This window comes from Mugil cephalus, chromosome 1, assembly GCF_022458985.1.
Source record: "Mugil cephalus isolate CIBA_MC_2020 chromosome 1, CIBA_Mcephalus_1.1, whole genome shotgun sequence".
NCBI classification, from domain to species: Eukaryota; Metazoa; Chordata; class Actinopteri; order Mugiliformes; family Mugilidae; genus Mugil; species Mugil cephalus.
In genome coordinates, this window is record NC_061770.1 from 24,815,149 (window position 1) to 24,834,483 (window position 19,335).

General features: G+C 39.6%; 1 protein-coding gene across 1 annotated transcript in view; it reads left to right on the forward strand.

The window, feature by feature from the left end:
* LOC124995876 (copine-9-like) overlaps positions 1-19,335 on the forward strand; it is an 85,584-nt gene that overhangs the window by 53,520 nt on the left and 12,729 nt on the right. The window contains 10 exon segments of the mRNA XM_047568613.1: positions 4,902-4,965; positions 5,924-6,027; positions 7,826-7,930; positions 9,979-10,020; positions 10,298-10,373; positions 12,392-12,445; positions 12,698-12,759; positions 13,201-13,247; positions 15,040-15,221; positions 16,789-16,916. Coding sequence (XP_047424569.1) covers positions 4,902-4,965; positions 5,924-6,027; positions 7,826-7,930; positions 9,979-10,020; positions 10,298-10,373; positions 12,392-12,445; positions 12,698-12,759; positions 13,201-13,247; positions 15,040-15,221; positions 16,789-16,916 — 864 coding nt within the window.

Genomic DNA, 19,335 nt, shown 5'->3' on the forward strand with positions numbered 1-19,335 from the left:
CGAGAGAATCCATCGACTTGAAAAGTACGTCATGGAAGGCTGTGGATTTATGAGAGGAGGCAACGGCCGCTAACACACTTCTCTCCCTCTTTTCTCCGTGTCCTCAAATCGATTTTCCTTACACGGCCACTTCTTTTTCTGCCGCTCTCCCTCATCTCCTGTCAGTTCTGTCTGCCACATGTTTTTCTCCTTCTTCTTCTTCTTCTTCTTTAATACCAGCGCTAAATAAATCTGCGTCAGTGTTTTTGATCGGGAGCTGTTCTTCTGCTTCTTTGTGACACTGAAGTGGGACACAGCTGAAATATTCAGGGTCCGTGGATGGCAGCTCTTCCTGCTGGCGTTGCCCCCCCACACACCAAAAAAAATTGGATTAGGACTACTCTGTGGTGCAGCAGATGAAAATATTTGCACACACACTAAAAAAAAGAAAGAAAGAGCAGCTATAAAAGAGGATAATGACTTTTAATGAATTTTGCAGAGGATTCATTCGTTCTCACTTTCATAAGCCTTATTTAAATATTGCCGAAGCGCGTTATGAATCAACATTAGGAAGGCGTCCTCTGCACCATTTTTATCATGATATAATGCCTCTGCGCTGCAGGCATTAGCTCGGGCAAATATGTGTATATAACAGAAATGTGGGCACGGTGAAGGAGGCTTGAAAAAGGGGGAGAGTCTCGGTATCGAGGCCCGAACACATTGTGAACAGCTCCGCTCAGCCGTCACAGGAGCTGTCAGCTGTGGAAACAATGCGTGTCAATATACTTCTCCAAAGCACAAATGTCTCCAGCGCTTCTCCATTCTTGAGGCGTCAGACGGGAGCTCGACTACAGACTCTGTGGCCACTGAATGAAACCGGTGCAAAGCCGAAGAGTTCAGGGCATAAAATGGAAGGAATATCTTAAATCTGATTGGCTGCTTCCTCATCAACCGGTTATGTTTAATGTCTCTCATCTAGTTGCTGATGTGAGATGTTATGATATAGTGCGTCATTAAATTACATTGAAAAGTGGGTTTCTGTCTCATTTATATAAAAAAATAAATACTGTATTTTAGGAAATCTAATTTTACTACCAAATTTATTACCTAATTTTCCTTCCGGGATGAATAAAGTAATCAATCTATCTATCATCTATCTAACACAGCAAGAACTCAAGAAATGAGATATATTACCCAAAATTAACAAAATAATCTGCCGATAGAAAAGTTTTTAGTTTTTAGAATAAAAACAAGTAGATTTGTGTTGATATGAGGAAAACATGAACAGAACGTTTAAGTATTTTAGTCTAATTGTGACTTTACAGTCAGTACTTTCTTTGCTCCATATCTCCTGAGATCCTGTGTCCTCATATGGGGACATTAAGTTTAAGGTTTGTTGCAGCTTATTCTGCTTCATTTTGACCTGTTGTCCTCATAAGTGGACGCTTTTGTCTGCCATCTAGTGGTAGCGAAGGGTCAATACAGTAGTTGGTGTAGTTAAATGATGGATAATTTCAGCCTCGTCAGATTTTGTTCTCAATAAACTTGTTGATTTATGGTTTTTAACTTTTTTAGTTTGATATGACGTCCACACAGGGATGTTTCAAGACAATTTTAGGGACCCCCCTAAGGTCCCAATAAACCCAAATACCTTGGAAAAATTGAAAACGTATTTGAAACTAAAGCTTGTGTCTCAGCAGGTTAGTCCATGGACGCATGTAACTGCTGTGCTGTGTTGTAAGACTGGCAATAAAGCAATGAATTACATTTGACAACTGCCAATGTTACAATTTTATTATGTTATTTAATGTTATTTTAATCTCTTAGCAAATTAAAAACAGATGAAGTAGTTTTGCGCTCGTGTCTTTGTTCATCTTGAACCGTCACAGTTGCGTTAATTCTTATTTTAAGCATTAACTTACTACAGTTATAATGGAGATAAGATTCATTAATTAGGAGCAAAGCACAAGTAAGGCACATCATCTTGGTAGACACAAGATAAAAACAGGCATACATTCTTTTAATTAGATTTCAGTTTTTTGCAGTGAAATTCTGGTTTTCATTCCAAGAAATGTTTTTGTTTTTTGTTTTTTGTTGAAGTTGCTGTGTCTGTCCCACTTTGATTATGATTATTAGTCTCAATCAGCAGACGCATGAGTTTCGTGCTGGCACGTGAACGCACCACATGACTAACAAACAACAAACACGGGTGTTTGCTGAATTTAGAAATGATTCCGGTGAATTTCCAAGAGCTGTTTATTGAAAAGTCGTTGAATATGTGAATCTTGCGGCATAAAGAGATGTTAATGTGTGTCCTCTCTCAGTTCTCATCTTTCTTTCAGTCCTCCCTCATTTTCAGTTTTCATGCACATCCCATCCTCCTCCTCCTCCTCCTCCTCCTCCTCCTCCTCCTCACCTAACTAAAAATTCTAATGAAGCAGCAGTGGAGCTTGGCCCTTTTATGCCACGACCGGTGCAATGTCACCCCTCATTTTTTATTCCCTCGCTCCCAATCTGCTCCTGCTGTCCCTCTCCCTAAGTCTGTTTTTTTTTTTTTTTTTTTTGTCCACTTTGGTTTCCTCTTTTGTGACAGTTCAATGAATTGTGCTTTCACTGCCGTCACTTCAATGTCAACACGTAATGATAATGTGTTTAAAACGCGTCAGAAACAAAAGGAAAGCGAAGAACGCAACCTGTAAAAGCTTTTAACCTTGAACGCATCACGCATGCATACGGAATGCGTGCACACCTGCACTTAGTGCCTCTTGTTGGTTTGTTTGTGCGACACTCAAGGAAATATCCACAACAAAAGTGCTACTTTTAAAATGCACCACAATTCAAATCGACCTTTTCTTATTAGGTCACTTATTGTATTACTCTGTAGTTCATTTCGCTCCAAAGAGCCACGTGCAGTCGACGAGTCACAAATAAAAAATTGCTCTGATTCTGTCCTTTTCTCTGTTGATTGTGTGTCATTAAAAGCACCATGTGGAGTTTTTGACTCCTAATAGCACTATGGGGGTGTTATGGGCTGCTCCCGTTTTGTTTGCCTCTCTCTGTACACGGACGCTGTGTGGGCAAACACATTCCAGCGAAAGGTTAAATACAGTCGTCCTTTAAATGGAAACAATATTTTACTTCGTCTCACATGCACAGTTGTTACGCAGCCCCAGTAAGCCAAGTACAGGCAGTTATTTGTGTGCCCACGCCTAAAATATTGTTTTTCCTCTGAGGTGGAAGAGTCTGTGCATTTATAAAGATAAAATGGTCAGACAAGGTCCAGTGGTAACTTTAAGTTAATTGTGAAAGAAACTGTGCTAACTCCCACAATCCAAAGACATGAATTAACTGGTGATCGGAAATTGCCTCTTGGTGTTGAAATGGTCGTGCATCACTCTGCGTACGCCACCTCTGGCTCAGTGACAGCTGGGACAAGCTATAGTACGTTATTGGGTCCCAGAGATACTTGATCAGTTTGGGATCTAGTGAATTTGGAGGCCAGGTCAACACCTTGTGCTTCATGTTTTTTGAGTTGTTCCGAAAGTGTATATTTGTGTCTGTGTCCGGCTGCATCCTGCTGGGGATGGCTGCTGCCATCAAGGAGTGTCCTTACTTTGGGGTGGGGGTGTCTGGTCTGGTCTAGGTGGGGGCTACATATCTAAGTAACATCCACATGAATGACAACCAGGTCCAAATGTTTCAAAGCAGAACATTTAATTATCACAAGATGGTTTTAATGTTCTTTACTTCTTCTGTCAGTGGTCACAATGTTGTGGCTGATCAGTGTGTATATTAGCTTTGAAATGCATTGGGCAGGTCATCTATCAACACTTTTCTCTTGGCTCGAAATCTCATCCAACACTTCTGTCTGGTGCAAAGTGTTTCCAAAGCATCCTCAATAAAAAAAGAAGAAGAAAAAAAAAACACCACACAGTTTTTCAGAGCAGACTTTAAATTGGAACTGGGCTCTGATTTATACCAGTCTGCAGGACCACGGCTACATAGAGCAGCCTTATGTAGCTCCATGTCTTCAATATACTCACAGATTTTAAATGTGTGTCTCCATCTGCTTAAATAAGTAAAAGTAAGTTTTGCATAGTTTTATCCCGTAGATCAAACAAGAGTAGTCTTTGTCTTTTTTAATTCAGAAAGTAAAGTCAATTTACTTTTGCAGATGATGTCAGCTTACTTCAAATCACTTTTGCAAGTGAAAAAAAAGTTGCCTTACTTTTTTTTTAAGTAGATGAAGCATATTTTTATCAGTGTATAGCCAACTTAAAGCTAAAACCCATGCCAACCTTTGTTAGCTCCGTAAGCTAACGTTACGTAGAGGAAAAAAAACACATCTCTTCTCACTCTAAATTACAGTGATTTGCAAACGTTAGCTTGAAATTAAATTTGAATCAAGTATTTTAAAACAACTTGCTAACATCAGTTTCACATAAAAAGTCTTTTGAAGCCACTTAACGCTATTGTTAATTCCAAATTAGATTAAGAGCCTCCAGTTATTTTACTTATTCATTTCTACAACAATATAAAATGTGAAAGACTGCAGTAATTAACAAACCATATCACTAACATTAACTTCATTCTTTCCTTAAAGTCCAGTCTCCCACCAGAGAGACAAACCTCGTTCTGTATTACATATTCTTGGTTTGACTTTTGTCCGTGTACAGCCTACCGCGTCTATGTCTAACGTTAGCTAATTGACACTTGTGTTCCATTTTTAGAAAAGTAGAGTAAGAGCAGGTCCCTGTGTGAGCTTATCTTGGAATTGTAAATGCATGCTGGGCTGTCACTTGGCACAGTAACACCCACGTAGCTATGAATGACATCTGCGTGCCACTTGTATTATTTATGCTTATTTATGCTACAATTACCCTCTTTTGCAATCTTTCCCTCCGTCTCTCGCTTGCTCTCAGTGGGATTCCGGGGAAGAAGTGCGGAGTGATTATCTTCACCGCGGAGGAGCTCAGTAACTGCAGGGTCAGTACACACACGAAAACACACACACACACACACACAAACGTGCACACAAGTCAGATGTTGCCCTAGAATAATCACAATGTCGGCAATTTATTCACTCCCGATCCTGTTGTTGTTGTTGTTGTCGTAGTGGCACCTCACCCTCCACTCTCCACCACATACAACCATGTAACACGCACAGGAACACTAAATGTTTACCTCCTCCACATATTCCCACACTTTTGGGGCCCACAGTTGTTGAGGTTTATCAGCCTCTCACCAGATACATTTAAGGTGAACTGTCAAGATGTTTTCCTGTCGTGATCTAAGTGATGTTCCCTTCTGGTTTTGAACTAACCAGGCAGTCAGATACTAACTAAATCCCCTGTGTGTGTGTGTACTTGTGTTTACCATCATTACTCTGGGAGGATTGGACCCTGACAAGTTGCAAAAGCTGTACAGGAATTTTTCTGGGTGGATATGTGTGCATATGCGTGTGTGTAGTCTGGCAACCCTTATCTGTCAGTGACGGGCTTAGGTTTTCCCGTGATGACTTCCCCAAGGAGAAAATGACTAAAAGGTCTCATTATCTATATAAAGTATCTGTGCTTCCATCCATCTTTCCATCCTTCCTTTCCCTCATTAACCGCCGTCCCCGTGCATGCATATGTATGAAGCATTCCCCCTGCCTCTCGCAAGACGTCCCACAACAAGAATCCCACTAATAAAATGTGCCATTTAAATAAAACAAAGGATTGCAATCACTGTAATCTTTGTGTGCATCGGTTATTAAAATGTTCCGACCGCTGGCGTGGTGGCTGCTTGGGATTCATGCGCGTCATTATTATGCATGTGTTTTTACCACCAGCCTTCACCTTTCATATCCAAGACCTGGGTTCCTGAGGACAACAAGTTGCAGAGTTAGAAATGATGTTGCATCAGAGTGATTATGTTGAAACCTGCCTCTTTTCTCTGACAGGATATCGCTACCATGCAGTTGTGTGCCAACAAGCTGGATAAAAAGGATTTTTTTGGCAAGTCTGACCCCTTCCTGGTTTTCTACCGCAGTAACGAGGATGGAACGTGAGTGGTGGAACCCAGCTACACACATGAAAAGACAGAAATAATGTCTGTGGACTGGTTGTAGGATTATATGTGCATTATTCCCATGTGAACATTTTGATGTTGGGGATCGTTTCAAATGCGCGCACAAAATTACCAAGTACTTTCAAAGTTGTTCCAGTTTATAGACACGTGAGAAACTGTTGCCAAATGCAGAATTCCTGAGGGAAAGAGACACAGAAAGAGACAGAAAGAGACTAGCAGTCAAACCGAAGCAAATTCCCTCAGTGTTTTTACGTACAGCTTGTTTCAGCCTGAAACATTTAAGTTTGTAAAACCAATGACCCTTGAACATCCATTAGCAACTAGTTGTTGACTAACTGACTTTGTATGTGGACCGATCTCCAGTCTCACTGCTTTTATTTAAACTAATTAATTTTTTATTTTTATTTAAATTGGGGTTAAAATTGAAATCAGGCTTCCATTCTCTTCACACACAATGATACATGTTTGTTTATATATAAGCATACTAATTTTTCTATATATTTATACTTGTCCTACTTGAATGCTGCATTGTTTGTTTGTAGTATATCTTTCCTATTTTTTATATTCTCTAGATTCTTATTTTGTGTGCACTGTCTGTGAGATTGGTCTCTGTTGCTGTTAACAATGAGAATTTCCCCATTGTGGGATGAATAAAATCTTATCTTATCTTATCTTATCTTATCTTATCTTATCTTATCTTATCTTATCTTATCTTATCTTATCTTATCTTAAGGTTAAGACACACAGAAAGAGACTACCAGTCATGTGGCAACAAAATCTGTTAACGGAATTTAATTTTAATGCTAAATGATAATGATAAAAATAAAACTCATCCCTTAGACAGGGAAGTCCATAAGCCCTGCACCTATGAGCACATTTGGGGATTATAAATCCATTTTCACTGTTACAAAACCAATTGAAACATACAAAATACAGGTACTAGCTTAGCATTATGCTAACTGTGAAAAGTTCTTAATGTTACCATGTAATATGTCTATGGACAGAGTATCCTATTTTCTTTAAATTGGGGCAAATTCCAAAAATAACATCATGGCAGAAATAGTAAATGAATAAATCCTGCAATAGTACTGGCAGTGGAAACCTTAAGAAAACCCACCTTTATAGCGCTTTGGCAGTGAAACAATGTAATATATTATTCAACAATCTGTGTCCTAAATTCTTGAACACAACCATCTTGCGAAATTTAATTAGAATGTTAAGATGTGGGGTTTGCAGGCTGTTGATATAAAGCACTTCCAACACGTATCCCAAGTGCCTCCATTACTATGAAGTAATGTGGATCAGAACATTAAATCCTCAGCAGATCCATGTGCAGGAGAAAGTAGGACATTGCTGAAAACTGGGAAAAGAGCAAGCACAGTATTGAAAGGAAAACTTTAAGAAACTTTAGTGGTTTTTAAAAACGAGGTCACGTTTATCCATCCAATAACACCAAATTTACAGCTTTTTATCACATAGAAATGTTTTTCTATACCAGGAACATCTGGTTAATGAACAATTTAACTTCCTTAAAACGCTTTGCCTTGGAGAGGCGTTTGTAGCGATAGAGTCCATCTGGATTTCTGTCACGTCTCCCAGTAAGACTTAAGCGAGAATAAAAAAAAAGACACAAAACAACCTACAGGGCGTTTTACACATCTGCAGAGGAAGCTATAATGTTAAGTGACGTTGGATTATCTTCCCAGTTGCATCCGAGGCATATTGTGAATGTTCTGTCCCTTTCGGGGCCTCATGTCTTGTATTTCGCTGACAGGTTCACCATCTGCCATAAGACGGAGGTGATCAAGAACACGCTGAACCCGGTGTGGCAGTCCTTCACCATCCCCGTAAGAGCGCTCTGCAACGGCGATTATGACAGGTCAGAAAATATTTTGAACAAGTCTATTATGCAAATTAAAACTGAGAGTGAGTTTTTTTTTATTGCTATTTGGGAACCACTAGCTGCATGAATTTATAGTGGCTAATAAAAACACAATGGATGCTGATAGACTACCAATTTTCTCTGATTAAATGTAGAGGGCACTTCCAAACAAACAAGATGAGACTTTGATGTGGATGACATCGCTTGTTGCTGGGGCAGTCAGAATAATGCCAGCAGTCGGTCATGTTGTCCCAGGGACCAGCACTGGTGTTATTGAGACTGACTCAGTTTCCACACAGCACTGAAAGTCAGACGGGGCCAAGCTTAGCATCTGTAATAGGCATTTGGAAACAGTTCTGAATTCAGAAGTTCACAGTTCCTCGCTTGCAGTAGTGGGAAGTATTATCCTCTTATTCTCTCAAAAGTGTTTGTGAATCCCTTATATTTTTAGACTAATACCATTGTTTGATCTGCATGTACGGTGCAAACTGTAAGACTGTTTGGTTCAGTCCTGTATGCTCAATCCCCATCCCTTACCAGAACCAGAGTCTGTATTCTCATCCCACCCGTTCCTTTCCGGGGAGAGAGGTTACTCGGACACCCTACGAACACAGTTGTGTATTTTGTTAAATAGCATTGGAAAAGGCTAAGCTAATCTCTCGGTGGTTGAAAGTCAAACAGTTGTGTGATGGCAGCAGGATGCTGGAACTCTTGGTTAATCCTTCTTGAGGTGTTGCGGGCCTAACTTAACGAAACATCGGTGAAGGGATGTGAAACCCCAATTATGTGCTGCATACTGCCTACTGCTGCTGGCTAGGCTAATTATCTGGTGTCTTCTGGTGACTGCTAGCCTGGTGGTCGGTTTTCAGTTGGACTGGGATTCTAAATGTATTTTGTTGGCACAAGGGATTGTAGCATCTTATCCTGTGAAATAATGAACACATTAAGATAGCAAATGGCTGATGTCTAGTGATGCATGTTCAAGCCACTTTGCAGACTTTAGCTTCAGCGTTGCTAACTCATCAGACTCCCATGACCATGATGGGTAAAGTCAACAAACTTGATTCTTGTGTGGTCAGTTTATGAAACACGAGCCCAACAAGTAATGCATAAAGGCATCAGCGGATTTTCTCGTCAGTAGAAATTGAACAAATTAAACTAAAATATTTGTTCGTCCAGGAAATGAGCCATTATTACATATTTGGAAGATGCAAATGGATGTGAACCCTTGTTTCCAGCATCTGCAGTGAGCTCCTTTTGACTAAACGTTTCTGGTAACTGCTGATCAGTGTCTACAGCAGCCTGGAGGAGTTTTAACCTATTCCTCAGAACAGAAGCTTTTCAGTTCTGAGATGTTGGGTTTTCTCACATGAACTGATGCTTCAGGGTCTTCTACAACACTTCTATTGGATTAAGGTCAAGACTTTGACCTGGTCATTCCAAATCATTAATTTTTCTTCTTTAACCATTCAATGAATTGTGTGATGACCCGTAGCTGGTTACCATTGACAACTAGCAAGTACCGTAGGTTTCTCATTAGAAAACACTGTGGCCTGTAACTTTCTCCTAAAGTGCAAAATGATTCACTCGCATTCCCTGAAAGACAAACACAAGATTGTGAATCTTTTAAGTGATTCCACCAACTCACAGCCTCGTGAATTTTAATTACCACTTATTTTTTATCCACGTGAAGTCTCAATCACGTCACACCAATGTCTCTTGGCACAACACCGGTAATGCATGCAAGCTTCTAAATCTTTTATTCACTTTTCTCTCCTACACGTGAAATTGATCGTTCTCCGAGAGTGGAAACTAATCTGAGTTCACGTAACGACCTCTGCCTACTGTGCCAATAATGCACAGCGCAATAATCTTCGTTTTGACAAGCATTGAATGTATGTAACTGCTCTGTTTTCTCCAGGTGCGATGCACCAGAGAGAGGTTTTGTTCTTTAATTAAGCAGAACATAAGGTTATCATATTATTAACAGGATGATATGGTGCAGAGCAGATCTTCAGAAATAAGATGCTGTCTGTCTATTTCAGGACTGTGAAGGTAGACGTCTTTGACTGGGATCGAGATGGAAGGTAAAAGCAACGGCGGATAACCACCGACAACTCATGATTCACATTGATGCCTCGCAAATGTCAGGAGGAAATGAAAAACCTTGTGTACTTTCTGCTGCTGAAAAACAAAGCATGCTAAAAAACACACTGAGCAGCAAAGAAAGATACGAGAAGATCTATAGCAACAAAGACAGAGAAAGAGATGTCGACAGAGAGGAAGATATTACTAACTCTTTTTCTTTTTTAGATAAAAAAGTGCTCATGCTCCCCTGTCTATGTGGGTGTTGTTTGTTTTCAGCCATGACTTCATTGGCGAGTTCACCACAAGCTACAGAGAGCTGTCTCGGGGGCAGAACCAGTTCAACGTCTACGAGGTGAGACGTGACATGGGGGTGGTTTGTTGATCCTCAGCGCTGTTGTAATATGAACAACTCTGGAACTTCAATTTAGGTTATTTTGATGTTTTAACTTCCGCTGGTTGACTCTCCAGAGACTGAGACACCCTCGCAAAAGGGTTACACAACCTTTTTCTAAATTGAAGGATGGGGAAAATACAGTTGATAAAGATAGGTGCTTTCATAAAAAAAAAGAAAAAAGAATCCTTTTGTGACTTTGTGGCTGTGATTATTTTGCCTGACACCAAAGTGACGTGACCTTAAGCTGAACACTTACACACATCTGCAATTAATCACACAATGGAAGACCCCTTCTTGCTTGTTTTTTGTTGCTTTTGTTATTATTACTAAAAGTATTGTGGTTCTGTGGTTATGCACATTTCTGTCCCCTTTTCAAAAGAACAGAACAGTCCTTGGCATCTGAGATATGTCCAACACACAAACATGCTTTTCTGCCGCCAGAGGCTGTAGTTAGCCAAAGAAAATCTTGGTCAACATAACTACTCTTCAACAAATTGATTGGATGCATGGGAAAAGAAACTGAGCCTGTTATCACTAAATCAATCAACAGTACGCCGCAGCTTTAGTAGGAGTAGTTTTTACGGCATATTACACCATCTGAGTTTAATTTTCTGATATGGCTGTTGGCTAATGTTGGCCAATGGTCACTAGTTCCAAAAACAACTGTGAGTTTATTAAAAATTAAATAAGTTAGACCTAACACATTCTATTAGGTCAGGTAAATTCAAAGTTGGAACTAGTGACCATTAGCCAACATAAGCTAATAACTAGTGTAATATGCTGTAAAAACTACTCCTACTGAAGCTATGGCTATGATTTGGATACCAAAGATTGTTCATTCTTTTGAAAACTGGACACATTTGTGCATAACCACGCCAAAGGGCATTTAAAAAAGGACTTGAAGGGTATCGAGAAGACGTTTCATCTGAGTAGCTTCTTCAGTTCTAAGGGACTGTTGGGAAGTTTAGTTTTAAATAAGGATCTCTGTGATTTTAAAGTTGTTAATACGGTAAAGGCTGTGCACGTCATCTATCCTTAGATTAATCCTTAAATGCTGTTGATGCAGCATTGTTCTGCTTAGGAAGTAACGCAGATTGTCCATGAAAACTTGGTCGGACAAGAGCTTCAAACGCAAGTTGTCCCTCAACATTAGGAGGCTGCATTGTGCTGTTTAGCTTGTATAACAAGATCGCTACCAAGCTAGCCTAACTAACTCAGTCAAGTTTTGACTCGCCTTTTTAATTCTTTTGGTTTAGTTTCTTATTTCTACAGTAAGTATTTAAAAAAGTAGTTCAATATGCTTTAAACTTACAGTTGATTAAACCATGGTGCCATAATTGTAGAAGTCGTCTATATTATATGTATTTTAACTGTGTACTTTTGGGTGCTTTCTCACCTACGTTGTAGTTACAAAACCAGGATCAGTTATATATGTTGTTCATATTCAGAACTTTGATACACGAATTGCATGTTTTAAATTGTTGCATACTTTCTTGTTCCCTATTTAGAAGATTTTTTCCTATCTACAATAAAACGCCAAGCAGTCTATATTTTAAGCTTTGATTATTACAAAGTGGAACTCTGCAAATTTGATGCTTTTATTGGTTTCTGTTACATTACTTGGCTTAAGTCGGTCCCAGCAAATAGTTTATAGAAGTAGTAGTAGTATAGAAATAGATAGCAGAGAATGTATACAGTACATGCAATAATATCCCAGTTTCTTTCTGAGCACTCCAGGTTTCTGCCGTCATGATGTTTGCATGCGCTAACACAAAAACATGATACTTCAAAACACTAATCCTACCGAGGATACTCGCCGTTAAAGATAATATCAGCTGTATTTCACGGCCTTCCGCTATTATGAGGAACCCGCTGAATTATTCATGTTCATTATTGTACATCATTCCAGGCTATAAAGTGGTTTGTACAAGTGCCCTCTAGATTGCCAACTCACTTCTTTTTCCCATTACCGGCAGGTTTTAAATCCCAAAAAGAAAGGCAAAAAGAAGAAGTACATCAATTCTGGGACTGTGAGTGCACCCACATCACCCTTATCTGCCTGTCATTTCCTCTGCATTGGTATTTTATGTTATCTAATATATTTATAGACTGTAGGTATCATCACCACCTGCATCTGCTTCTCTCTGACCAACTCTTTTTACTGTCTGGCCACCTGTTGGTTTGCTTTTTGCATTTCTGTTTATCTAGCCCTGGTTCTTTATCGACCCCCCCTCCCTGTCTCTGTTTATCTCCCTCTATGTGTGTGTGTGTGTGTCGGCCAGGTAACTCTGCTGTCCTTCAAAGTGGAGTCCGAGTATACCTTCGTGGATTTCATCCGAGGAGGGTGAGTGGAATGACAATTAGTTGGCTTCGCAGTGAGTGTCAATAATCGCCAATTTGATTGTTTGACTGAAGATGTTAGACAGAATTTTCCCGAAGCATCACGCTGAATCCCTGTGGCTCTTAAAGGGAGACTTTTTTTTCTTTCAAGGAAGCAAAGTAAATCTCATTTGTAAATACTTAATCTATTAAGTTCATTCTCTTTTAATTACTGGTTCCATTTGTTTTGCCTAATTAGACCTTAGAGATGGTCGAGGGAGTATTTTCCTGCCATACTGATTAACCAGCCATGCAGTTAACTTGATTGTTGCGTCGTGGTATGTAAGCATGTTGGAGATGCAGTGTGTATTAAAGTGTACAGACTGTGTGATGCTCTTCTTCTTCTTCTTCTTCTTCTTCTTCTTCTTCTTCTTCTTGTCTTTGATTTTCACTTCATTTGCATCAGAACCCAACTGAATTTCACGGTGGCTATAGATTTCACAGCATCCAATGGTAAGTCAGTGATTGGTGTGTTTAAAGCACATGGAATCCACTGCTTTGTGTGTTTGTGTGTGTATTATCTACCTCTACCATCATCCAATCATCGCATTAAAACATCAATAAAACGAAATCAATGTGAACTCGGCTTGGAGCGGTGATTCATTTGTCATCCTTGACTAATACTAAAGGAATACTGTGGTAGTAGTGTACCAGTTCAAACTAGGTGTGCATGACAGCTATTGGACCATTTGGCAGAACCATTGTTGCAGAAGTTAAAGGTCCCCACAGGGATAGACACGGAACATTTTTTGCTCATATTTTTCTCATAGAGCCACAGTGAAGTTGAACTAATCGTCCCATTCACTGGGAAATTTTCAGGCGCCCTCATCGGGTCTCATGCTTTGGTTTAACCATTCCCATCGTTAGGAACACTTTTAGCTAATATTTTTAGCTAGCACAATGCTGAAGGTGTCATTTTAGTTTTGCCATTGTAAGCATGCTAAAACACTGTTGTTAACATTTTGCACAACGCACTTCAAAATGCACTGCGAGAGTACAGTATTGTGTCTTTGTTTTGTGGTTGGCTTAGGAGTTGCTGGTACATGATGTTTCACGCTTTGCTAATGTCTAATCTAATCGCCTAATAGATTGCGTTGCGGCATACTGACACCACAACTGTAGAAAAATACAGTCTATTTTGTCTCAATCCTGAAAACTTGTGTTACTGTTCAATGGGTAAAACTAAGCCCAGCAAATCCTCTGCCCAACCCTGGTTGAGAGAGTGCAGTTTTATATTTTCAGTTGTTCCAGTGTGGGCTCACACCAGGTAACAGATTGGGACCAATCATGTTTTCCATTATATTTTTAAACTGAAATAAATAATATAGTTTTTTAAAGAAAAATGTTATACTTGAGCTTATGGTAGATGTCCAAATTGGTACTTACTTCAGTACTTAAGCCAGCCTCCAGTTTGACTCTGATAACTTATTACACTGGGGTTCCATAACTTTCCTTTTCTTAAACTTAATATATGTTTTTTAGTTATTACAGAAAAGCAAGAGTCTAATTTTTTTTATCTGACCCTTCGTTTTTCAAGGTAGAGCTCCCAAACTTGCTGCATGTGTGTGAGCATTGCCATAAGTAGATCATTACGTGTTCCCTCTTATTTTGTCATGATGGAACGTGCAGTCGACCGTGCAGGTTGCACTAGGGTATGGTATTTCCATGGCCAGAGGTGTGCGGCACACCTGTGGTGCGGTTGGAAGCTCGGTGAGATTAGGAGGAATATATTATCAGTGGGTGTGTTAAAAGCAGAGAATCCACCGCGGCCGCTCAAATCAGCCTCCTCTTTACATTCCCTTCAAATGCAAGAGTCCAGACCACTTTATCTGGAGAGAAGCGAGAGCAGGCATTCACTTACGCCTGGCTATGTTTGCTTTTGTGCAATATTTAGCGATAAGATCTGTCAGTATAAGTAGATACCTGAGAAACTGACATGAATGAATATGCTTTTTGTAGCAAGTAGGAACTATTCTTATATAGTTCGTATACACAATTCCTCATATCCAAAGCCTGTCTCAGTTGCAAATAAAAATGCAAATTCTTCATTGTACTCTGAAGAAAATAAATTCTGAAAAAAAAAAAAAAAAACGATGAAGCATATGGTATTTACTTGTCATTAATCATCTCTTGGTTTTCCACCCATTGTTTTTCACAGGTGGAAACTAGATGGAAACCAGCTAGAGAGAATTTCCCCCCCGTATGCTGTCATTAATTGCATTGTGTGCGTGTCTCACCTTCTAAGGCAACCCATCCCAGCCCACCTCCCTCCACTATATGAGCCCCTACCAGATGAATGCATATGCCATGGCCCTGAAAGCAGTAGGGGAGATTATCCAGGACTACGACAGCGACAAGCTCTTTCCTGCCTACGGCTTCGGGGCTAAGCTGCCCCCCGACGGCAAAATCTCCCACGCGTTCCCACTGGTAAGAGACACAAAGCAAAACACGTGACTTCACGCACACAGGGCCCGCACAAGGAGTTCAGCCGGAGCAGGGTGTGGTCTGGACCAGGAGATGTAGCTGCGGCAACAGCTGGTCGCGCGAGTTGAGAAGTCGGCTCATCTGCCGGCCAGCGGGAGTCTCCCAGCATCCCCTCCACTTCCTCCCTGCGTCCTCCTGAGGGATGAGGGCAACCACTCAGAAATGGCTGCAAGCTGAAACGAAGCCAAGTTTTCTACCTGTGTTCAGACTGGACGGCTGAGGCAGGGGGTGGAAAGACGATCAAAAAGCAGTTATGAAATGAACTATACGTAGTGTGTAGTCTCTGTGTAGTACAGTTGTTTTCAGTGAGCAAATCCAAAAGCTTTCTCTGTTTGTTATTATATATCATAGACACCATGCCTAATATACAGTATGTATGTACATAATAACATCTCAGTGCATAATTCAGATCTTTTGTTAAACATTTATAGAGCCTGTCGACTTTGGCTGACATGGAGGAGACCATACTGAAGTCTTTTCCAGCTGCCTGAGGGAACAGACCCATTTAAAATTACAGACATGTCATCAAATAATAGTAAATTAAATGTGGATAGATTAGATGTTATCATTGTTAATGTTAATGATTATATTAAAAATCTGAAACCCGGCCTTAGGCCCCCAGGGCGACAGTGGAAAGGAAAAACTCCAGCAGCCGGAGGAACAAGTTAAAATCCATCCGACTAAAACGTACATGTAGAGTCTAATCGTGATACCAGTAGCATGTTACATGATAATGAATATAAATAAAACTGTTTGTGACAGCAATGGTTCCATTACAGGTATGTTAGCATATACACTGTACTTATTTTTTCCTACTCTCACAGTCTTACAGTGATTCTCTATGTCAATCATCAGGATGTCACGATCGGTTTCTATAGCGTCAAACTAAAACTAAACTTCTCAGAAATGGAAACTTGAACACCAGCATTATATTAACTACCTAAAATGCAACCATGCATGAAAAAAAATATTTGATGTGTACTTTAGTAGCCACACACCCTGATACCAGGAGCTCCGTTTCCATTAACGCCATGATTACTTTTTTTTTATTTTTGCCCCTTTTTTTTCACTTTTGTTTTTTGACTTTTTTTCTTGAAATTTCAACTTTTTTCACAAAGTGCATGAAGAAAAAAAAATCTACCTCTAATTTTTTTCTCATGGGTGTTTTGCAAATGAGCTGTAACTCTCGTAAAGTCTCATCTCATGATATCCCATAATTCTCTTCTTCTTCCTGTCATTTGAGTCTTCACTTTTGAGGAAGATGGACTTCAAATGAACTGGTCACATGACCCCCTGCATCATCTCCGGTGACGGGGAAATGTGTTTCCATTGTGCTTTTACACTTTTATATCCATGAGGTCTTTTATTGTGATATTTAGGTTTCTAGGGGTGATGGAAACGTAGTAAGGGGGAGCTCCACATGCTTTGGCTTCACTTTAGAGGAGCTGTCATGGAGCCACTTTTCCTACAGTCTATGTTGTGGACATTCACCATGCGCTTTCTGTTGCAGAGTGGTGACAACGATAATCCAAACTGCGTGGGCATTGACGGAGTCCTCGAGGCCTATTTCCAGAGCCTGAGGACAGTACAGCTGTATGGACCCACCAACTTTGCACCTGTTATCAACAAAGTGGCAAAGTAAGTCAGAGTGTTTTGGATGTTAGAGTGTAATTACACCTTCCAGATCGGATTAATTATAACACTTGGTTGCCTTCAGTCAAACCTGAGGGATGCTTTTCTAATTTAGAGTTTATACGCCATCATAATTTAAATCCTAATAAGTGACATGACTCATAAGCAGCTTCTTCTTAGAGATTCAGAGATTTATTTATATATTTACATACAGCGTTGACAGAAAGGGGGGAATGTCAACGGGATTAGGGAGGTTGCAGCAGCCTGTCAAATAATGATCATTTTTATTCTGCCTCAAAATGTGGCATCAGAAAATGTTTGTTACTTTAGAGAAAGGGTGGGTTTTGGATTTGTTTTCATCTCATAAGGAACTGTGAGGGAAACTCAAGTGTCAGTAAATGACTGCCTGCTTCTGGTATTTTAAGGAATTCTTAAAAACGTGGTCAAATTTCCATAAAAACCAACAGTACAGCATATGGTGGAAGAGAAATACAGACCTATTATACTTTCTTGACAATCTGATGTTTATAAATGTGAAAAACAACTAGTCCTATAAAATCTTTGTGTGTGTGCATGATCACTATCAGTAAACTACACATATGAAACCCAAACTTTAGCAGGTTTTGTCATGGTTTCATTTGAAGTAGGACCCAAATGCAAAACACTGAGGCAGGAGTTGAAAACAAAATCACTTTCATAAAAAAATCAACCACAAAAACAGGTGAGGAGCGAAACCAAGACAAGAACTCGAGAATCAGTGGTGGAACAAAACAGGGGAAACATAGCAGGGCTAACTCAACAGGAGTAGGATCACAGACAACTTGATGGAGGAGAAAGGTAAAGGCAGGGCTATATACACACTCAAACACACTGTAATGGAATAATGAGACACAGGAGAAACCAATCCAAAGAGATTAAAACAAGACAAGAAACATCAACGAACAAAATATAAACAGGAAACACAAGGAAAATCAAAGAGGTTCATAGAAAATACTCAAAAGACCAAACCCTGACCTGCTTTTTGGAGTTGATGAACAATTAAATTCAATTTTACCACAAACCGACATAGTGCACTTAATAAATGAAGTAGCTGTTTAAACTGTTACAAAAATAGGACTCAAGCAACGAAAGTTCTCGTCGTTGGTGTCTCCAAATGTGAACAGGCTTCCATGTCTTTTGTCCACATTCTGGCAGAAGGTATGTCCATTTTCTTCCAATAATAGTGCAATTATCCTTTTGGTTTGAAAAAGGTCCAAGTCAATGAAAAGAGACGGCTGCAGAGTTGTACCAAAGTGTGTATTCCACGTCATTGTTATTTGTCCATGGCTTTGTTAAGCCACAATTTAAACCCACCATCTTGTTGTGGAAAAAAATCCATTACCCCATGTGCTACATAGGAAAAAAATGGGACAATGCTAGCGTGCCGCTAACATGTTGATGTATTATTATTAGATTTTTTTTTTTTTTTCTGTGTGACTTGCTTTTTAACACAGAAGAATATTGAGAAAGCTTGAGAGAAAAGCCTGATGCTAATGTCTTTTCTTTATAGTCATAGAAATAATAAATTGCCAAAGTCCAGTAATATCCATTTTAAATATGGAAGCTGAAGCGCTTCCCTTTCATATGGTAAATAAGCTGGAGCCTGGCCCTTTTCATTATTCTATATTTCATTATTTTCTATTATTCCATGTGAATTTGTTCATTAATTCAATCATTAATGGCATGAAAGAATGACAGGTAGTGGAAGCAGAAATATATAAAACATAGCTAGTACTTCTATTATATTTATGCAATTGCATTTTTTTATTATTTTTTTTTTGCATGGAAGTGAAGTGACATTGGTGGATAATTATGCCAAAGACCTACAAGAAGTTATTTTTTCCACAAAAGCAAAGAATCTTTGTCTAGGTTTGCATCCCTCTTGATCGTGTACATTTCATCCAATCTAATTAAAAATTTGTGGGGATATCGCTGGAGAAATAAATAAACTGTCAACTTTGACGCTGTTCAGGTGGACGGTCGACATATTTTGGCCAAAAGTTGATTTTTGTCACACATTTCCCAACAATTTACAGTACCATCCAAGAAAGGCAGGGAACTACACAGGCCTGCTACTGTTGGACTCCTAAAATCCTTGGACAATTTGCAATGACATCTCACTAAAGAGGCCTCATTCTACTTTCCCAGTGGCTGTATTTCTACATTCTACAAACCTAATACATCCTTATATGAAGTAGTTTCTTTGTAGCTGTCAACTCTTGCCTATTCGTTTTTCCAAGCAATTAAGAAAGGTGGAACTTCCATTTTGAACGTTTTTGCACTGCCTGGCTTGATTCCCATCACCTCCGCTCCTCAGACTACTGTATTGTCGCATCACGAGCTGCCGAGTACAAACTTGTGATAATTGTGACAATTTTGTTGAGCC